Source organism: Artibeus jamaicensis, unplaced genomic scaffold, assembly GCF_021234435.1.
Source record: "Artibeus jamaicensis isolate MK-2021 breed Jamaican fruit bat unplaced genomic scaffold, CSHL_Jam_final contig_589, whole genome shotgun sequence".
NCBI classification, from domain to species: Eukaryota; Metazoa; Chordata; class Mammalia; order Chiroptera; family Phyllostomidae; genus Artibeus; species Artibeus jamaicensis.
In genome coordinates this window covers 242,552-262,977 of record NW_026521896.1, presented here as the reverse complement: position 1 = coordinate 262,977, position 20,426 = coordinate 242,552, and the positions used below count along the sequence as shown (strand labels likewise).

Sequence of the window (20,426 nt, the reverse complement as noted above, 5' to 3'; positions counted from 1 at the left end):
CCTGGGGTCCTGCCAATCTGGGACCATTTTACAATTCTTTAGCTTTTCAATCCACATACATATTCAGCCAGCAAATCTGCATGGGCCCTATATTATTGTAATTAATTATAAGGAAGTTCCCCCACTCCTTGAAGCACCAAGGTCAAGGTAATTTTTCTTGTTATTTCTGTGGGGAAGATATTTTGCTATTACTTTCTCTTCTCCCCTTGCAGGTTCTTGTTTTATTTAATTGTCTCCTTAGGTGTACCTCAAGATTAAAGCCACTTGGATATTCTCTTTGAATTCCTGCTTTCATTCTGTGTTGAGTTTGTGTGTCTGAAGATGCTTTTCCTCCCTTACCAGCATAGGAATTTAAAAAACTCCTTAAAAATGTTGTTAGGTGCCTTGACCAGGTGGCTCAGTTGTTTGGACCATTGTCCTCTGCACCAGAAGGTCACGGGTTTGATTTCCAATTAGGGCACATACCTGGGTTGCAGGTTTCATCCTTGGTTGGGTGTGTGGGGGAGGCAACCAGTTGGTGTTTCTCACATCCATGTCTGTCTATTTCCCTCTCCCTCACTGACCCCTGTCTGTCCCTTCCTCTCTCCCTCTAAAATCAATAAACATATCTTCAGGTGAGGATTAAAAAGATGTATGTATGTTGTAGCCAATATTTTTGCTATTTACGTTCCCCTTTTTACTATAATGTTGAAATAAAAGGACCAATTTACTTTCAGGAATTTATTATTTTTTTTCAAAGAAACCTAGTCTGCAGCAGTACTCTTGTTTTTCAGTGCCATTATTGATGCAGTCTTAAAATACCTTATTGTTTTCATAAAATTTCAGGGTGAAGGAGTATAGAATCATATTGCCATTTTTCAGTCTGCCATCTTTCATTAATTTTTTGCTAATGTCCTGGCTGGTGTAGCTCAGTGGTTGAGTGCGGGCCTGCGAACCACATGATCGCGGTTCGATTCCCAGTCAGGCACATGCATGGGTTGCAGGCCAGTTCCCAGCAGGGGACTCACAAGGGGGCAACCATACATTGATATTTCTCTCCTTCTCTCCTTTCCTTCCTCTCTAAAGATAAATAAAATATTTAAAAAAAATTTTTTTTTGCTAATGTATCTTTAATTTCTAAGAACTTCATTTTTTGATTTCTACCTTTTTATAGCAGCCTTAATTTATCCTGTGCCCACCTTATGCCTTTGAGCTCACAAACATTTCTAATTGTTAAATTTATTAAAATGTCCGCTATTTCTTACAATATCCTTCTTGGTTTTTCGCCGTCTCAGCTCTGTTCCTCTCAGGTTAATGATATTATCTCTGGCTTTTATTTGTTTATAATGAATTTCAGGAAGGGTTGATAGTGTTAACTTGGGTATTAGCAGTGTTAGTGATTGTTTTTATTACTTTTAGTTTGCTAAGGCACAATTACCTTTCCAGTGATGTCCAAGATCAAACAAATCTATTCCCCATTATATGCTGCTTCCAGACCCGCCTGTACAATGGGTAGTACTGGTAATACTGTTCATACAGGAGGTCTCTTCCTACCACTTAACTGCCTCCCAAGGAATTTACTTCTTTAAGCTTGGGGGAATCTGTGTAGTTTTTATCTTTAGAACTAATTAATCTTAGCAAATACCATACTACATGTTAGTCACAAATGACAATTTGTGTATCAGCTTTTAGTATCGACTTGACATTTGTATTAATCTGGCTAGTGTTTCAAAACTTTATAGTAGTATGAGGTTAGGGCCCTTTTAAAATTTTTATTTATTTTAATATATTTTATTGATTATGCTACTATAGTTGTCCCATTTTCACACCCCTCCACCCTACATATCCCCTCTCACCCACATTCCCCCCCTTTAGTTCATGTCCATGGGTTGCACATATAAGTTCTTTGGCTTCTACATTTCCTATACTGTTCTTAACCTCCCCCTGTCTATTTTCTACCTACCATCTTTGCTACTTATTCTCTGTACCTTTTTCCCCTCTGTCCCCCTTCCCTGTTCATAATCTTACATGTGATCTCTATGGAGGTCTGTGGTTCTCCTGTTCTAGTTGTTTGCTTTGTTTTGTTGTTGTTTTTGTTTTATGGTGTGGTGGTTAATAATTGTGAGTTTGCTATTATTTTACTGTTCATATTTTCTGTTCATCTCCTTTTCTTAGATAAATTCCTTTAATATTTCATATAATAGGGCTTGGTGATGATGAACTCCTTTAACTAGACCTTATCTGAGAATCACTTTATCTGCCCTTTCATTCTAAATGAAAGCTTTGCTGGGTACCTCAATCTTGGTTGTAGGTCTTTGGTTTTCATGACTTGGAATACTTCTTCTCAGCCCCTTCTTGCCTGTAAGATCTCTTTTGAGAAATCTGCTGACAGTCTGATGGGCACTCCTTTGTAGGTAACTCTCCTTTTCTCTTGCTGCTTCTAGGATTCTCTCCTTCATTTTTATCATGGATAATGTAATTATGATGTGCCTTGGTGTGTTCCTCCTTGGGTCCAACTTCTTTGGGACTCTCTGAGCTTTCCTGGATTTCCTGGAAGTCTATTGCCTTTGCCAGATTGGGAAAGTTCTCCTTTATTATTTGTTCAAATAAGTTTTCCACTTGTTCTTCCTCTTCCCCTTCTGGTACCCCTATAATCTGGATATTGGAACGTTTAAAGATGTCCTGGAGGTTCCTAAGCCTCTCCTCATTTTTTTGAATTTTTGTTTCTTCATTCTCTTCTGGTTGGATATTTTTTTCTTCCTTCTGGTCCACTCCATTGATTTGAGTCCCAGTTTTCTTTCCATCAGTATTGGTTCCCCATACATATTCCTTCATTTCACTTAGTATAGCCTTCATTTTTCCATCTAATTTGCCACCAAATTCAACCAATTCTGTGAGCATATTGATTACCAATGTTTTGAACTATGTATCTGATAGGTCGGCTACCTTTTCATCGCTTAGTTGTATTTTTTCCTGGAGCTTTGATCTCTTCTTTCATTTGGGCCTTTTATGGTGTCTTGACACGCCTGTTACTTAGTGAGGGGCAGAGCCATAGGTCTTCACCAGAGCGTGGTAACCCACATCTCTGGGTTGTAATGCTGCATGTCGGGAAGGGGTCTGTGAGGGAACAGTGGTGCTTGCTCTGCTCTCTGCCGGATTTCAGTCACTTCCCCTGCTCCTCACCAGCGAACTGGGCCCTTCTGGTGCTGATTACTGGTAAGTGGGCTTGTGTGCACTCTAGGACCCTGTGGGTCTCTCCAACGAACTTACCTGTGAGGCTGGGAGTTTCTCCCGCTGCCTCCTCAACACCCACAGGTGTTTTCAGTCAGTGGTTTGAGGCTTTACTTTTCCCTCCTGCCGGGGCCCTGGGTTGAGCAGACTGTCCAGCTCCCCAGTTGTTTCTTCCGGTTATCTGCACAGAAATGTGGGACCACCCTCTCTACTAGCCGCCTCCTCGCTGGGTCCGCTGGCCACTGCCTTGCCACTAGTCCTCTCTGCCTGGCTGCCCGTTTCTGCCCCACCTGCCGATCTGGACGAGTGTGTCTTCTTTACCTCCTTGGTTGTCGGACTTTCTTACAGTTCAGTTTTCTGTTGGTTCTGGTTGGTTTAGTTTTTAAATTGTTGTCCTTCTTTTGGTTGTGCGAGGAGGCACAGTGTGTCTACCTATGCCTTCATCTTGGCTGGAAGTCTGGGCCTTTTTTAAATTAAAGTGTAGTTTTAAATTTTTCCTTGGTTCTTAATATTTTATGTTCGGGTATTAGGGAGATGGTAAATAGGTGCCTGCATAAAGTGCCAGAGGTACATTATTTTTCTCATAATTATGTAAATGTTAATGTTGTAGTTGCAGATTTGAAAAGAAAGGCCAAGCACATTGGTTCCATACATTTATGAAAACATTATCATTAGTTGGAGGTATTAATGTATTGGTCTTGTTGATAAGTTGGCTTTAAATTGATAAGAATAACTAACTACCAGGAAGGCACCTAAAAGCTGATTTAAAGACACCAGAGATGAGTATGGCTAAGTCCTTAGTGTTGCTGAGTTACTTTGCAAGATAGCCTAGTGTCTTCAGTACAGGGAGATTTCTTTTCAGTAAGCTCAGCCTTTCACATAGCTGGTAATTTGAAAAGTAGTTTGGAAAATCGGGCTCTTATGGTCATGATTTTCCTTACCCAACTTCAAATTGTATGATGTATAAAATTGACTTGAATTTGATTTCTGCTTATGTTTTTTCTTCCTCCAAAGATTTTTTTGAATAAACAACCAAACCCAAGAAAGAAGCTCCTTGTGCCTTGTGCACTGGATCCTCCCAACCCCAATTGTTACGTATGTGCCAGCAAGCCAGAGGTGACTGTGCGACTGAATGTCCATAAAGTAACTGTTCTCACATTACAAGATAAGGTGAGTGCAGAGGCTAGTTCTCTCACCCAAGTTTGTTCTTTTTCCTTTTTCTTAAAAACAAAACAACAACAACAAAACTCCTCAAGTTTTCTTTTGCCTTTTACTGTGTTGCTGCAATAACAAACTAAAAGCCACATAATTACTCTTTGAAAGCCTCTGGCTACTGAAGTGTGATGCTCTGATAGCCTTGGTCACTTGACCATATGGGATCCTGCTGGCTTTCTTTCTCTGTGGTTCCAGAATATGTGTTTCACATCCCAGAAAGGAATGAGCTGTATATGTAGAAAATGTACCACAAGTACTACAGAAGTGGTACAGTATCTTGGCAGGCAAGAGACTCTCTGCATGCTCTGTTTCCCAGTTGGTGTATAAATTCTGTATTTTTGGCAGACAGGGCGTATCCTTAAACAGTTTGGTGACGGTCCTGATTCTGGTGTGTTAAACTAATCCCTGAGAAGATCAGCATTTATAGACCTGCATTCACCTATATTGCTCTATAGTGTTGCTGGGGGTTATGATGTGGTCCTGTTCTGTGGCCTGGTTTTCAGGTTCCTCCTAAACTGGCTAGTTTAGTTCCTTTATTAGGGAAGATGTCAAAAATGTCCTGGTGGGTATCACATCCCACTTTTGGGATCACTTCAGATGGTTCTCTGATTATATCCATCATCATGTTATATATTTACATACCTCCTAGACCTTGATGGTCGTCCTAAAGGTTTCCTAAGAGGGAATGGCCTTTCCCCCAGAAATGGACATAAGAGCAGGTTAATTAGATCTTATGTTTTGGATGGCGAAATAGCAGGACTTAGAATGCTGGTTGGCAGAGGGTCGTTCTCCTACCTTCTTTCTTAGGAAATAATTGTAGTTGGCATCTACTCATTCTTGAGCTTACAGGCCATTCCACTATTTGTAGAATAAAGGGACCTTCAGAGAATTCCCCCATTTTCTTTTTTTTTTTTTTTTTTTTAGGAGCAGGTAGATTTGACAGAATATTACCAATTTTGATTCATCTTCAAATTTAAAGTGAAATGGAAGGGCAAGACCATCTGAGAATCAGGTTAATGAGAACATTTCTGTTTGTAAAACATCTGCCAATACAGGATTGTCATAGAGTAAGGAACTATGTAATATATCTAGTTCAGTACCTGATCTGCAGGGAAGAACAAAGTACCAAGAGCCAGTCAAGGAATTCTCAGTCCCCCATATGGAGGAAGTTGTTTCTGATCTTATCAGTGGTCAAATATGAGGGTGGAACATGAGTGTGAGATCATTGTGTGCATTCCCACTGCTTTCCTACTTGTCATCAGGTATCTTATGAGCAACTTTGCCCCTCTCTGGTAGAAGGGGAAAGTAAGACCTTTTAAGGAAAAAAGTGTCTATTTTTAGGGTCTTTAATTACACATATTAATATTTTGAATCTTCTTTTCTGTAGATTGTGAAAGAAAAATTTGCTATGGTAGCACCAGATGTCCAAATTGAAGATGGGAAAGGAACAATCCTGATATCTTCAGAAGAGGGAGAGACAGAAGGTGTGATGCATTGCATTTATTCACTTCCTTCATTTTGGTTGAGATGCCTAAAGGAAGGGTGCACATTAGTTTAACCATTTGCTATATATGTTACTCAGTATCACAGCTGAAAGGTGCAACATGTGGTCAAGAAGGTGCCCTTTTCAAGACAGCATTGCCTTGGTGGGATCATAGCAGTTCTGGTTTTGGGAACTCTGTGTTGTCAGAGTATCTCAGTAACTTTTTCTGAGATACAAGTGCATAGCCACCATTTTTTAGTGACCTCAGTGTTCTTGTCCACTTCAAAGGAACTGCCTTGTGTGTATCATGGATCCTGAGAGGTAATTTGGTAATGAGCAGATTATTCTGGCTGTTAGATCAAAGTACCTAATCAAAGGCTATTAAGTGTTTGGTACAGGAGTGGGGAAGCCTTAATAGCCAGTCCCACTATAGAGTAAAAGATAGTGCTGAAAATTAGTGCCTAGTTTGGGCATTTTAGACTTTTTTTGAAGTTCTCAAGAAAGCCATCTCTTTTGTCATTGCATTTGTCATATAAGGTTCAGTGCATTCAATTGTGTTTAAGCTTTCGTAGTTGAAGATTGGTTCTGGTTGTGCCTCCTTCATCCTTCACTAGTCAGTTCGATTGGACGCACAAGTTCTCTCCCAGCTCTTCTGTCACTTTGGCATCTTAGAATCTCTTGGGTTACCATTTTAGTTGATTTCTTCATATGACATATCTTGCCAGTATATTATTACTTTTAAAACCTGGGGCTTTTTTTTTTTTCTATATTGACTTATTTACCTATGTCTTTACTGGTTAAGTGTTGTCTTGGCTGTAGTTCCTTGTCAAACTGTTTGGGCTGTTAGGTCATGAGTAATTGGAGGCCATGTTTTGGCTGGGTAGTAATCTATTTTAAGAGTCTAGTTGAATTTTTGGGCCCTATCCTAGCCAGCTGTCTTTACAAAAAAAGCAAACAAACAAACAAAAAAAACAAACTTTGTTCATGACTGTCCTCTTAGTTCTAGCCAGTTCTTTTTATGCTGGGACCTTAAAAATAGAAACTGACCAGGAATCTAAGTGGCTTAAATGTGGCTGTTCTCCACCAAATACAGGTGCTGAGGGTGAGATGGCATTTATTTAAATCACACATGGAGTCCTGTGCTATAGGCAGAGTCATACATATTTATAATTCAAGGATGAAAACAACAGTAGTCTGGTTTGAATTAATTTATAGCCTGGAGGAGAGGAGAGATTATCAGCTAGTAGATTTATTGCAGTTTAAGAAATACTAAGGGAAAAAATGTATGAATTGAAACTGGGGAAGGTTAAAGGGGAGATCACAGGAAAAAGAATTCTTGGGCCAGTTCTTGAAGTAAGAACCCTCTGGGCAGAGAAGGGAGTGTGTGCATTTGGGCAGAATGAGTAACTTCTACAAAGGCATGACTTAAAAACAACATAAAAGCCTTTGGGAATGACCAGTTATTTTGTATCACTACAAGGTGGTGTGCTCTGGGTGGCAGTGCTGGCTCACCAGAGGTGCACTGGAGACTTACTGTGGCTGCACGTAATGTGCTTATCTTCTTCCCCCAGTGTCTTACTTCCACCAGGTTTAAGTGGAGCAGTGAATGTGTTTACCAACTAGTGTAATCTGTGGAAGGCGAGTTAAGGGTGTGAGAGTGGAGGCAGGAGCCAGTTAGGGAGGAAAAGAAATGAGGGGAGTGAGGGATTTTTAACTAAGGTAGAAACAGATGATAAACCTTGATATTTGCAAGGTCAGAATTTAGGGCAGTTCTGGTGAATTCAGGTGAAGAAGAGTAGCATTGTTGGGCCTGTACAGGATTGTTGCCCGGACTCCGGCTTTACAGATGATGTTCATTAAACAGGATGGCATGCACAGTAACTGTTTTGAATATGTTTGGGTCTGAGGAATTTGTAGTGAGTGGGGAATGTGTGAAAAGCCTTGGGATTGGAAGTATGGGTAAGAATTACTGTTTTCTGAAGATATTTCAGATAGAATAAAGAGTTAAAATAAATTTATAAAAGAACTAGAAACTGTCAGTTTTTCAGAGTTAGATACTTTCTAAGCATTTTACTTGTAAGCAATGAAAGAAATAATAAAAAAGAAATGACATAAATTTAAATATGATAACTAGGATTAAGATATAGTTTACTCAGTGCACGTCAGGAACTGTAGATACAGTTCTGTATAGTCTGCACCCCTACAGAACAAATATGCAGTAAAGTAGACTGAGAGTTTCAAGGAGAGTGTATATAGGGAGCAAGATGGAGGCGCAGGGTTTTGTTTTCCTTTTCTGAAGACTTTATTATTTTTTTATTAAAAATTTTTTTGCTCTGCTAGTATGGCTCAGTTGGTTGAAGCATCATCCCAGACTTGGAAAGGTCACAGGTTGAATTCTGGGTGAGGGCACATACTTAGGTTGCTGTTCTGATCCTTCTTTGGGGCACATACAGGAGGCAACCAATTTATGTTTTTCTCTTCCTTTCTCTAAAAGCAATGAAAAAATGTCCTTAGGTGAGGGGTCTTTTTGTTTGTTTGTTTGTTTGTTTGTTTGTTTGCATTACAGCTTTACATTCAATATCATATTAGTTTCAGTTGTACAGCATAGTGGTTAGAGAATTATACAGTTTACAAAGTGATCAGTCACCCTGTAAGTCTAGTACCCACCCCTCACTACATGTAGTTATTACAGTATTATTTACTAATTCCCTCTAGCAGGGATGTCCAGCCTACAGCCCGCAGGCCACATCTCATAATGGCTGTGAATGTGGCCCAACACAAAATCATAAATTTATTTAAAACATTATGAGATTTTTTTTTTAATGTTTACATGTTGCAGTGTATTTAATGTGTGGCCCAAAACAATTATTCTTCCAGTGTGGCCCAGAGATGCCAAAAGGCTGGACACCCCTACTAGAGGAAGCAGTTTTGTAGATGAGGCTTGAGTGCATTTACAGGTCAGGAGAGTGAAGCATTTTTTAAAAAATATTTATTTATTTATCTTTAGAGGGGAATTTAAAGAGATAAACTTAATATTTATCTTTAGAGAAACATCAATGTATGGTTGCCTCTCATGTGTCCCCTGCTGGGAACTGGCCTGCAGGGAACTGGCTTGCAACCCAGGCATATGCCCTGACTGGGAATTGAACCGTGATCCTCTGGTTTGGAGGCCTGCGCTCAATCCACTGAGCTACACCAGCCAGGGCCAGGAGAGTGAAGCATTTTAACTTGTAGGAGAGGAAGCATAATTAAGGCAGAAAGGCTCTAGAACAGGTGACACTAAGAGTTTGGTTGGGGGGATTATTCTTCCTCGGAGTATTTACAATTTATGCAGGAAAATTTTATTGAGTGCTAACTGGGTGCTAAGCACATTCTGTATACTGGGGGTATTCAGATGAAGTAGAAATGACATGTGGAAGATAGGAATAGGTCGGAATACTTATTTTGGGGTGGCCACTACTAGCTCTTCATTGAGAGATGTTGAAAATGAAATTTTTATTTAAAAGTTTCTCCTATTTCTGAATTGTAAAGTTTGCTAAAAAGTTCTGTCATGGAAAACCTGTTTGCATCACAGAATATCTTTTGGGCCCTGGTCTGGGTAGCTCAGTTGGTTAGAGCATCTTCCTAATAACATCCAGGTTTTGGTTTTAATCTCTGGTCAGGGTGCATAAAAAAAGCAACCAACGAATGCATAAATAAGATGAACAACAAACTGGTGTTTCTTTCTCTTGCTCTTTCAAAAATGTGCGCGCGCGCGCGTGTGTGTGTGTGTGTGTGTGTGTGTGTGTGTGTGTGTGTGTGTGTGGTTGGTTGTCTTTGATTCCTCGGGATTCCAGATTAATTCGGTTTGAATGGGAGAGGGTTCTCATTTCTTAGTTTGGCACCTTTGAAGTAGTTTTAGCAGTTGATTGTTCAAGGATGAATTTCTGAATGCCTAATATTTTAGTGGATTAGTTTGCTGGGGCTGCCATACCAAAATATGCAGATAGGTTGAATTAAATAACAGAAATTTACTTTCTCATACTTCTGGGGCTAGAGGTCTTAAAGTGCCTGCCTACAGGTTTGTTTTCTCCTGAGGTTTCTCTCCTTGGCTTCTCAAGAGGATACCAGTTAGACTGGATCAGGGCCCACCCTAACAGCCTACTTCTAATCACTTTAAAAAGTGCTAACCAAATACATTCATGTTCTGAGGTTGGGGTTAGGGCTTCAACATATAAATTGGAGGGACACAATTTAGCCTAGAGTAGGGGGTTCAACTTTTTAAAACTAACATGACTGCTCCATAGAGATATAACTAAAGTATCTAAATGTCTTTAAAATTTTGTAGCTAATAATTACAAGAAGTTGTCAGAATTTGGGATTAGAAATGGGAGCCGGCTTCAAGCAGACGACTTCCTTCAGGACTACACTTTATTGATCAACATCCTTCATAGGTAGGAATTATTAATATTTTAACTATAAGAAATTGTTTGCATATATACACTTAAGGTAAAGTATAGATGGATTAAAAATACCTTTAAACCCTACTATTCATTTGAGCACAGTATATTTGCTCGAGTTGGCCACAAAATTCCTTGAGGTTTGACCTACAGAAAAACTTGGGTATTCGGAAATAAAAGGGATAGACAAGAAATGATTAAGGATAACTTGTCAAAGGTGGCTGATCAGAAAAAGGGGAGAAGTCGAGGCATTCAAATAGTTATAATCAGAGGTGAGTTCATTTTAATAATTGAAAAAGAATAATTTCTATTTTTAAAGATTTACTAGAAGAAAGGGAGACATACTTCATTTGTGATCTGTCAAAAGAGCAAGAGAATATTAAAAATTATTCTGTATAGATTCCTGGGTTATAGATTTTTTAAATTTGATTTTACATTCTTTAAAGCCATTCAAAATAATTGCATTATAGAATATTTGCATATATATGGCACAGTTAAAGTATAGATGGTCCTCAACTTTGGTCATTTTATCTGTTGAACAAGATGCAATTTTTGTGCATGCTCATCAGTACTCCTAAACTGCATCCTGACTTAGGACTTTTGGGTACCATCTAACCAACAGCTGTGTCCAGTTGTTTTGCTGGCATCTCTATCTTCATACAAACATACAGTTTGCCTGGTTTGGAGAACATGGTATTTTCTATATTTGGTTTATAAAAAGCATAAAATAACAGGAAAAACTGAATGTGAGTTGTTAGAAATAAGTTTTACAAAGTCAGACATTTGAGTCCAAGATAATGCTAGGAACGATCTCTGGCCTCGGTTAGACACCAGTTGGATGTCAGTGGTGTGCTTGAGTTCAATTGTGAAAGAAAAGACCATGAAAGGACATACACAGTAAAATGGAAATATATCAGATGGTGTCTAAAAGAGGCACAAGTATGGTATTTTTAATCATACATTTTAGCTCTCTGGAACATAACCCCCTTTATAACATGCAAGTCTTTTGTTTGACTTTCATGCATTACACTTTCATACATGTTTTTGGAAACACAAAAGCAGGGTACTGCCTGTAAAAATAGGTGGAAACCCAGAATCCATATATCCTAGTCCTAAAATACCAAATTGTTTTTGTCAAGATCAGAGTAGAGTGTCTAGAATCTTTTCACAAAGTAGCTACAGAAATAATGCCCAAGTTACATTAGGCCATAGAGTTTTAGACTCAATGTTCTGCTTTGGCAGAAAAAAATTCTTATAACTTTTTTTTTTAAACCCTTTCCTTGACCCTGGCCAGATAGCTCAGTTGGTTAGAGTGTCATCCCAATATATCAAGGTTGTAGGCTCAATCTCTAGTCTGGGCACATAAAGAAGCAACCAATAAATGCATAAATACGTGGAACAACAAATCCATGTTTCTTTCTGTGTGTCTCTTTCTAATACTATTTTTTTTTATATAAATTGAAAAATCTCTGATTTGGAGGTATAGTGGTATTACCATTGGAGTTAGATTTTGAATTATCACAAAAATACGTTTTGTATAGTTTTGTTTTTATTTTAGCTCTTTGAAAAATCAGAATCCAAATGCTGGGTGTGTACATATCATACACTCGAAGTTGAGGGAACAGTATCTCTCTGGTGTGTCTTTGCTTTGTAAATATTCATAGCACTGGTCCAGTTTTATCATGTGTGTTCTCTTATAGTGAAGACCTGGGGAAGGATGTTGAATTTGAAGTTGTTGGTGATGCCCCAGAAAAAGTGGGGCCCAAACAAGCTGAAGGTGCTGCCAAAAGCATAACTAATGGCAGTGATGATGGAGCTCAGCCCTCCACGTCCACAGGTGAGTCATGGCCCCAGCCAGCAGGTTATTAATTACCTAACAAGCAAGACTATCTAACAACAAACTATGATTATTACATGAATGTTGATCATAAAGTAGAAATCCATAGGACCACTAGAGGTATGTATTGGTTTGGCATTGATTGTTTTAATGGAGTTTTGAATGTATGACCCATGAAACCATTTAAGGCTGGAAACACTTTGTTTTTTTGTTAGTGGATTTTTACAACTGGAAATATCTGAGTTTACTATTAAATAAAGACCATTCATTCTTAGTAATAGTAGTAGTAGTGGTGGTGGTGGTGGTAGTAATGTTGGATTTTGTATCCCTGTGTTACTTAGGGGTGACAGATCAATGCATCTGTTTTGAGTGTGCAGATGTTTAGTGAGTGTAGAATTGTAGCATTTCACAGTTTTCTCAGAACCAGTATGACTTTGGGGAAATGCATCAGAGGCTCTTTTTCCTTGGGTTTTCAGTGCTGATGCTTGGTGCCTTATTGTGCTGGATTTGGCTATTTAGTAACACACACACACCCTCTTCATTCTGTAAGTTGGGAAAGTAAAAGTTACCAATTTTTTTACTTGTTTCCATTTCTTTGATCCTGGGTCTTTGGTGTTCTTTGGAATGTGTTTCTCAGTTCTGATGTTCTCTAGAGTTTTAAAGATGGACTTTGAGAATATCTAGAGAGTTTGGTCCACTTGTGGACCATGGGTTCATGACCTTTTTTCCCCTCTGAAAATCCATCACCCATTGAAGGAAGGACTATGGTAGTTTTTTAAAAATCATAACTTGAAATGTGCATTTATTGATCTTCTGTGGGTAGGTTTTTGGAGGCTGTAGCACTAAGATCAATCCTCTGCTTTTGATTGTTTTTCTGGGCGGGGGCACAAAACCAACTGTGGTGTAAGGTTAAAACCATGTACTATAGAGTCCCCACTCTGGGTTTGTATCCTGACCTCACCCTCTACTGTTGTGTGACCTTGGGCAAGTCAGTCTCTTTGTGCCTCAGTTTTCTTTTCTGGAAAACAGATAATAATATTATCTTCTTTATAGGGTTGTTGTGATGATTAAATGAGTTGTTATATGCAAAGTGCTCAGAACAGTTCCTGGCACATTGTAAGTGCTATATATATGTACACATATATATATATTTGTTGTTTTGTTGCTGTTGTTTATAATTATTACTGCCATTACCAGTATTAGGAATTATACCCTTCCATTTTCTGTTGGAGAAATAAATAGAAACAAGGAACTGGAATAATTTCTCCGAGTTACATAATGTTTGTTACAAGTTTTTGTTTTGATTGGAAAAGGAATAGGTGCTTGTTACAGAAAACATTAAAACAGTACAGGAATATGTAAAGTATAAAGTGAAGGTTCCCTAAGGGTAGTCGTTCTTAAGTCTGGTGTATATCAGCAGAATTAGCTTTTCATTTATATGAAATAGTGATGAGCCACTAGTAACTCCCATACTTTTAACCATGTTTTCATTTTTCTTTCTCGGAAATAAGCACAAGAGCAAGATGATGTGCTCATAGTTGATTCAGATGAAGAAGGCCCTTCAAATAATGCTGATGACATAAGTGAAGAAGAGAGAAGTCGCAAGAGGAAATTGGATGAGAAAGAGAGTATCAGTACAAAGAGGTCACGCACAGAACAGACAAAAGAGCTTGATGATGTTATAGCATTAGATTGAACAGCAATGCCTCTAACAGAACCCTCTTATTGCATTAGGTCACCTGGGCAGATCCAGGTTGCTATGTCCTTTGTTCCAAAGGTAAAAGGTTGACACCAGTGACTTGAAGATGATTCTGCCGCGTTTAAAAGCATTCATTTTGCTAGAACTGTTAGACACATTGCAGTATGCTGTTTGGAAAGTAGGAATATAGTTCTAAAACCCTTTGAACAAAGCATTTATGTAACCAGTCATGAGATGAAACAACAGAATGCATGTTGCCTTTTCAATGTAAATACCCTTAGATATCATTTAATAGTTTAAAATATTGTGGTTTAGTAAAGTTGATACCTGGTTATAAATATTATGCCTTTATTTTTGGTTAGAAAAAGAATTATTTTTAGCCTAGATCTAACCATTTTCATACTCTTAAACAGATTCAAAAAGTATCAAGTGCTATGCATTGAAACTTGTTTTTAAATATTAATTGGCACTATGTATATTGATGTAAAACAATGTTACTTTACTCAAGTTATCAGCTTGTACTGCCTGGTATGTCTGTGTAAGAAGCCAATTTTTGTGTATTGTTACAGTTTCAGGTTATTTATATTTGATGTTTTGTAAAACTCAAATACAACTATGCTGTACTATGGACCAAATAAATGGCCTCTGCATACTTGTTACACATGCCTGCACAGTTCACATGTCTGCTGCCTTGTTGGGTTTATCCATTGTGTTTACTGCAGGCATGCAAAATTTTTTCCTTTTAAAGAGATAACTTGTAATGGATGTGATGGTTAAAAGATCTTCACTGTTTGCCACAGATGCATACTTTCTCAAATAAAGCTTTTAATGGCGATGTTGCTTTCTAAATTTGAGTTGTAAACAGTTGGCCTTTTGTTGAGAGCATTTAACATCTTTGGTCAGCCCCAGTAACTTGTAGCCTTGGATTTGAGGTTACAGAGGGTGAGAGTCTTGCCTTGATTCTGCATTCTTCTTTGAGTTGTTCCCTCACTTCATCAGAGTTCTTCTTGAGGGTACCAGACATTTTGGGCCCAACTCCAGCCTGCAGATGTGTCCAGAGCAGCTATGGATGGATCAGCACTCACACCTCTGCCTGGACCCCAGAGGGCCATTAGAATATCTCCTCACACAGATCTGCCTTGAGTTTTCAGATAACAAACTCAGGAAGCTGTTTCCCTATTCTCCATGTTTGCCTTTGGATTTTTGGCCTCAGTCAACTAAATTTCAAATTGATAACTTACTGTCTCACTTTGTATAATTCTTGCCACCCAGTTTATTAACTCTTATTCCTTGTTTTGTATAATTTTAAATTCAGCATACAATGAAAACCTTTGGGAAAATATATTGAACAACACAGCCCTCAGGAGCATACCACTTAAAGTTTCCAAGATGGACTGACTTCAGCCTTCTGATAGCAACTGCAAGCAGTCTGGATCCCTGCTCACAATTCTGAGCCTGTGAGGTTCACTTTGCTTTCAGAGTTTTAGGAACTTCATTTTCCTCCATAAAAACACTTCAAAGTCACAGAACTAAGTAACAGATAAAAGAAATATCCTGAAATACCACCTCTCAGAATAATTTTTGGTTAACTGGTTGGTTACTGAGAATCTTTGTTTCGAAATTTGAATTCTGAAAAACTCAGAAATTTGCATTTTGAAATCCTCTTAATTACTTAAAACCTTGACCTGCCTTTTTAGATATAGTTGACAGCAGTGTTTCTGGCATTTCTGTATATGTTCTTTTTTTTCCCATTTGAAAGTATATGGAAGTGTGTGTCAGTTTGATCTATGGAGGTATGTTTCTATTTTGGCAGAGCATAATTTTCATTTTTTCAACAACTCTATATTTTTTCAGCAGTTTCTGTTCATTTTCTACCTGTTTTTAAATAAACTCTATCAGCAAGGCAGGTCTGACTCCCGGGGTCCTGCTCAACTAGACTTAACCAAACCCAAGCTGCATCCTCTCCCCTGGAGTGGGGAGACACTTTAGATCTGGTTGTATTTCTGGTTTTCGCCTGTGAGTTATCTTCTCTGGGAGAGCCTGGAGCAGGGCTCCTGAAGTGTTTCCCCTGCAGCTCCAGCTTCAAGTACAGGCTGGCAGACTATCTTCCAGCCTAATTGGAAGCACTCTGAGGACTGAAGTTGACCAAGACAGTCAGTCCGTGGTCCCAAAGGTCAATCTGCATTACTGAAGGCTCAAATGAAAGAATTCTTCATGGTACCACAAGGCTAGAGCCTGAATCCTTAATAACTAATAAGGCAAAGATCATCAATTGATGCCAAAATCTTTAGTAAAAGAACCTTTGCTCAGTACTCCAATGCTGTACAGGTAACTTGTGAAAGGAGACAGTCTTGACAATGGACTGATGTCTGTCTGGCACTAGTAGTCAAGTGATAAAACCCGGCATCACTAATGGGACAACCTGATAACATGCTTCCTGATCAAATAAAAACTAAAACAGCATCTAGGCAAAAAAAAAACACCTGAATCTAAACCAGTATCTAGACTTAAGTTGTAGCTGACAGAAAATAAAGGGGTAAGAGGAACAGGTGAAAATTGGGAGCAAATGATGGGACAAGTACAGGATGTAGGTCAATCTAGAACTCAAGCGCAAAAAAAGAATCTTGTGACAATTGGAAATTTGAAAATGGGATAAATTAGGTGATAATAGAATTATTTTCTTAGGTATGATAATCTTGTAGTTATGTCAGACAGCATCCTGAAATTGGAAATATTAGGGATGAAACTTTGTAATACAACTTAAATGGCTTGGCAAAAGGTATAATACAGGAAGAGAAAAAGCAAATTAACCTTGGCAATTGGTGGAGCCTATATATATTGTTCATTGTACTATCCAACTTATCTCTGAAAACTCAGCAAAGTGGGGATTTATATATGGTCTACTTTCCTTTTGTGCCTATGTGTGACTTTAAAGTTTTGTATTGAGTATATTCTATGATTGAAATCAGAAGGCAATAAAAATTATTAAAAGAAAAAGTTGGCGTGAGAGCATTACAGACAGGGATTCCTGGGTTCATTGATCAAGTCAGTTTTACTCATCCTTGTTGCTAGGCTGTGACTTAGGAAGAATTCTTTCATTTGAGCCTTAAGAAACTTAGGAAAAGTTAAGTTGTCACTAGTAGACTAATTAGAAGCTGCCAGAAAGCATTTGGTTCATAATAAATGTTCCTGTTACTGAAAATAGCCCATTGGTGGCACATGTCTTAAGTGTACTTTCCCTATGGAACATGGGCAAATTTAAGCCTTTACTAATAGCCTTTTTTTTTAATATACAGAAAAAGAAAACAATTAAAAATAAGCAATCCGGAGAAAAAGGTCAGATGTTTCTAGTTACTGTGACTTGTAGAGGTGGCAAAGTCCTTCCATTTCCTTGCACCTTAACAGTAATGTTCCTGAGGTCCAGAACCTCCACTGGAGCATTTTGCAGGAGGATATATTTAGAGAAGTATTTTTATAGGCACTTTCATACTGGGAATACATTATTAGCATTCTGCACACAGAAGGAACTTCCTCCTGCCCCGCCCCCAATATCTAATTTTAAAATCCAGCCAAAAATGAGAAATTTTTGAACTGTTCACTGAATCAACTGAATTGAATTATAGGGCTATGATGCTGCTCTGCAGTTTGGTTGTATTTTGAAGACTATTATCTCCTATTTTTGGAAATTTTGCTGTCTAAATCTTGCAACAATTTAAATCTTGCAACAATTAATGATTTTACTACATAGGGAAAGGCTGTGAGCAAAAATTGTACTAGAATGTGTATACAATGCACCAAGAAGGCCCTCGGGCATTAAATCTTCAATTTGGTTTCCAGAAGATCAGTTGGTCTTAGAAAGATACAGACATTGTGCACACGCTGTGCTTTTCACTCATTCTGTGAACATGTATTACATTTCTGCTCTGCCCTATGCTGCACTGCACTTGGGAAATCTCGCCAACTTTGCCAGCCTAGGTGGAAACCTCTGAAAGCTGTAAGACACTATAAGAGCTGGTGCACAAAAGAAACCCAACTTCTTGCAGCAATAATTGGTGGGAAGGGGAGGATATGGGCCCCACATCCTCTACGTTGCCAAGCTTCTCAGTTAGACCTAGCAACAGCTCCTAGCATCACTGAACCTCATGAACACTAACCCCAAGTTAAAAAATGTACCTAAACTAGCAATCTGGGCTTCCCAAATAGCTCCCTCCATGAGACTGCAGACTGGCTGGGCTCTTTGCTTTATACAAAATTCGGGCATAAATTCCCAATCCTGAATGCAGAGTGAGCTCTCAGCACGAGAAAGTGAGGGTCCTTCCAAGATGGCCACTTAGGTCAGTTGGTTAGAGCATGGTCTAATACACTAAGGTTCTGTGTTTGATCTCCAGTCACACAGAAGAAGCAACCAATGAAGCATGGGTGAGTGGAACAATGGGGTTGATGTCTCATTTTAAATAAATAAAGATGGTCAATTGCTTCCTGTAATTGTTGGATCCTAACCCTAATTCTTAGATTGGGGAACTAACCTGTCATCGCTTCAGCTATCAATGCTTTGAAATTTCTGTGCTCTGTGAGAGTCCTAAGGAGGATACCATGGCCAGGGAAGTTGAGCTCAATCTGGTTGAAAGAGTTGGGCCTCAGAAAAGGGACAAGCAAATCTCTAATGGACTGCCTCCCAGTGGTTCAGGCAGAAGAGGCACCCTGGGCCTGGGGTTCTGCGTATATAGGATGATCAGCCCCTAGGAGCTGTGGTGGGAGAGGTACAAAGTGTGCTTTGGGTGAAAGATTCATGCTCCTCTCCCAGGAAAACTTGTTACGGTAGACTGCTGCTGGCTTCAGGGAGAGAAAGTGTGGATCCAAGTAATTCCTCCCTGTGGAGTTCAAAGGCCATGACCCTTCTGTAGTTAACGGAAGTTATCCAGTCTGACATCTAAGTATATCCCAAGACTTTAGGAAAACCCTGGAACTGTATCCATAATTGGGGACAGACACTATACGGGGCTGGTGGAAGCATTACAAGGGGCGATTTTAAAGATTTTATTTATTTATCTTTAGAGGGGACGGGAAGGAGAGAGGGAGAGAAATATCAATGTATGGTTGCTTCTCATGCATCCCCTGCTGGGAACTGGCCTGCAACAAAGGTGTGTGCCCTGACTGGGAATCAAACCTCGGTTGTTTGGTTTGCAGGTCCGCGCTCAATTCACCAGCCAGGGCATTAAGCAACTCTTTAAAAAATCCCTCACCGTTAGTGCCCTGACTGGTGTGGCTCAGGTGGGCATCATCCTGCAAAGTGAAGGGTTGATGGTTCAATTTCTTGTTGGGACATATGTCCGGGTTGTGGGTTTGTTTCCCAGTTGGGTGTATATAAGAGGCAACTAGTTGATGTTTCTCAGTGTTTCTCTCCCTCACTCCTCCCTCTCTCTAAAAATAAATAAATAAATAAAATATTTTAAAAAATCACCATTAGTGTGGGCAGAGCCTGGGTAGGACAAGCCTCTGCAGCCTTAAAAGGAAAAGATGGTGGGTTCAGGACTTGGTGTGAGACTATTTAGAACATGTTCTGTTCCAGCCTCTGAGTGTATCCATTTGCCTAGACAAAGAAGATTCTGGTTAACTTGCGAGTATGATAGATCTAAAGGTCCAGCAATTTTGTTGGGAAAAAATTTTTTTCTCCAATGGTGGGACCCAGGCAGTGGTAGCTGGAGCCAGCTCCTACTAGCTTTTCCGAGCTGATTATACTAATTTCTTCCCAACTCTACTCAGTGATACCGTATTGGTAGTTTAAATTGACTGGTGGTATTGGCAAATGCTATAAATAGGACTCCTGATTGGTACAAATCTCCCCCAAAGCACTGATTGTTTTTTTTTCTCCAGATCGTGTTTATTTATTTTATTTTTCGACAGAGAGGAAGGAAGGGAGAGAGAGAGAGGTAGAGAAACATCAATGCGTGGCCAGGTCCCCTACTGGGGACCTGGCCCGCAACCCAGGCAGGTGCCCTGACTGGGGGTCCAGCTGGTGACCAGGGTGCGCACACTGGTTGTTAAACAATTACCAGTATACCACTGGACCCAGGAAGAAAAGGGCCTGAGAGAGGTGAGCATGGGGAACACCTCTGTGTCAGTGGAGGACAGAGAAGGCATCAGTGGAGGCTGGGCAGTAAGTCCATGGGCAGTGCTTCAAATCCCACAAGTTGGCTCCTGTTCTTTTCTTTCTCTGCTATTATGCTTCACAGACAGAAAAAGCCAGCAAGCTGTGATCAAACACTGAACAAGCCCTTAGTGAGGCTACAGAGGAAGGTGAGGTCTGGGACACATTCAGGTAATGTATAGATGAGACCACACAATTTTGAATGCTACTTTGTATCTATTCAGCATGACAATGGTATGATTGCCATACCATTAACTATTTTTAATATATTTACAAATCATTGCTTAATGTACTTCCCACTTTATGGAAGTACTTTGCTCTAATATTGAACAATTAACATTTTATTTATTTAAATGAGTTCTGGCCAATTTTATTAAAGACAAATTTTGCATAAT

At 39.2% G+C, this 20,426-nt stretch overlaps 1 protein-coding gene across 1 annotated transcript in view; it reads left to right on the top strand.

The window, feature by feature from the left end:
- Nucleotides 1-14,718, top strand: part of UBA2 (ubiquitin like modifier activating enzyme 2) — a 42,084-nt gene extending 27,366 nt beyond the window's left edge. Inside the window, exons 13-17 of the mRNA XM_037137073.2 lie at nt 4,225-4,380; nt 5,813-5,909; nt 10,236-10,341; nt 12,048-12,184; nt 13,696-14,718. Of these exons, the coding sequence (XP_036992968.1) occupies nt 4,225-4,380; nt 5,813-5,909; nt 10,236-10,341; nt 12,048-12,184; nt 13,696-13,880 (681 nt within the window). The 3' untranslated portion in view covers nt 13,881-14,718. The remainder of the gene's footprint in view (nt 1-4,224; nt 4,381-5,812; nt 5,910-10,235; nt 10,342-12,047; nt 12,185-13,695) is intronic.
- Nucleotides 14,719-20,426: the final 5,708 nt, after the last annotated feature.